At 46.6% G+C, this 1,617-nt stretch overlaps 1 protein-coding gene across 1 annotated transcript; it reads left to right on the forward strand.

The window, feature by feature from the left end:
* Positions 1 to 280: 280 nt before the first annotated feature.
* LOC119587521 (keratin, type I cytoskeletal 10-like) lies at positions 281 to 1,460 on the forward strand. The gene is made up of 2 exons (XM_037936248.1): positions 281 to 320; positions 544 to 1,460. The coding sequence occupies exons 1-2, from the start codon at positions 309 to 311 to the stop codon at positions 1,309 to 1,311; spliced, it is 780 nt and encodes a 259-aa protein (XP_037792176.1). The 5' UTR covers positions 281 to 308; the 3' UTR covers positions 1,312 to 1,460.
* The last annotated feature ends 157 nt before the right edge of the window (positions 1,461 to 1,617 follow it).

Below are 1,617 nucleotides of genomic sequence, written 5' to 3' on the forward strand. Positions count from 1 at the left end.
CGGCATACTTTCGCATAAGCGTAATTACAGTCCATAGATCATGAAACGTGACACCAAGATAATGTCCTGTAAGTATCAGGGGCCATAAGAATAGTGTTCATTACGACTGGTCAAGCTTTGTCCAGGAAAAGAATCGTGTGACCTCACAATGCGGAATCTATCGCTGAACAACAAAAGCAGAAGAAAAGTGTGTCGTTGAAAGTATGAGTAGGGACCTTGCACATGCCTTGGCGGAAAGGTTCTGCCACCTGAAAGAGAATGTGGTATATAAGATCTCCCTCTATCGGCAGAGCACAGCACATCTCACCATGAAGGTCCTGGTGAGTTGAACAATCTTAATGGCGTCGGATTTGTTTTCATATGTATTAAGTCTATCTCGCACGTGAAGTGAATTTATCAGTTGATGCGGCTGTACCTATGCAAATAAGAATTCATAGGTCGAGTAGCTGGATAGTGTTTTTATATATTCGTGTGTACAGATGTTTATAATTGACTGTGTGGTCGTTTGGCCTGTGCGTGTAAATACTTAGTTACTCGTTTCAGGCTCTTCTTTTATTATCTGTGGCATCTGCGTCAGCGGACCTACGCGGCTACAACCTGCCAACCCCAACTGATCCGTCTTTAGGTGGATGCAGCCCCGGGCAAGTGCGACATGTGGACGGTAGATGCGTGACTCCGCGAGAAAACAGAAGAGTGTTCTTGTACGAAGTTCCTTCAAACGTGGTGTTCAACGGCGCTCCAGTCAACATCCCCGAGCCAACAGTGGAGACCAACATCGTGCTCATCCGAACACCCGAAGGATTGCAAGGACCTGATCCTGTGATCGTGCCTCCTCCGAGACAGCAGCACGTGGTGTACGTACTCAACAAGCAGTCTGAACACGACCAGAGGGTGATCGAGGTCACAGCACCACCGCCATCCGAGCCTGAAGTTTACTTCGTCAACTACGCTGAAGGCGAGAACCCAACTCTTCCTAGCGGAGTGGATCTACAGAGCGCTCTGGGCGCTGCCACTCAAGGCGGCGGTCAGGTGATCGGTGACAGCGGCTCTGGTATCGGCGGAGGCGTAGGCGGTGGTATTAGTGGCGGTATCGGAGGTGGCAGTGGCGGAAGCATCAGTGTGGGAGGAGGCGGAGGATTCGGAGGAAGCAGTGATTTCAGCAGCTTCGGAGGAAGCAGTGGATTTGGAAGCAGTGGTAGTTTTGGATCCGGAAGTGGATTCGGTGGATTTGGGGGTGGTTCGGGAGGTGGCAGCATTAGTGGAAGCTACACTCCACCAACCCAGCCCTCAAACCTATACACTTCACCATGAAATCTATCTCAGAAATTCCTGCTTAACTTCAGAGTTAATCAAACTGATGTGATATGGCTATATAAATATCGCTTTTACGCACTGTTCATCTAAACTCATCTAAGATATACTTGCAAAATTGCCGGTATAATAAAATATAAAAAGTAATGTCTCGAAATTTATATGTTTAACCTGTATAATTTCTTATTGTTCTTCGGTAAGGTAACATTTTTTTTATTCAATTACCAATAGATTTGATACCGAGGTTGCCTGTGATGATCACCTTTCGAACGTACGAAAGTAAAAGCAAAGATTTGTTTTATTCAC

Source organism: Penaeus monodon, chromosome 22 (assembly GCF_015228065.2).
Source record: "Penaeus monodon isolate SGIC_2016 chromosome 22, NSTDA_Pmon_1, whole genome shotgun sequence".
NCBI lineage: Eukaryota > Metazoa > Arthropoda > Malacostraca > Decapoda > Penaeidae > Penaeus > Penaeus monodon.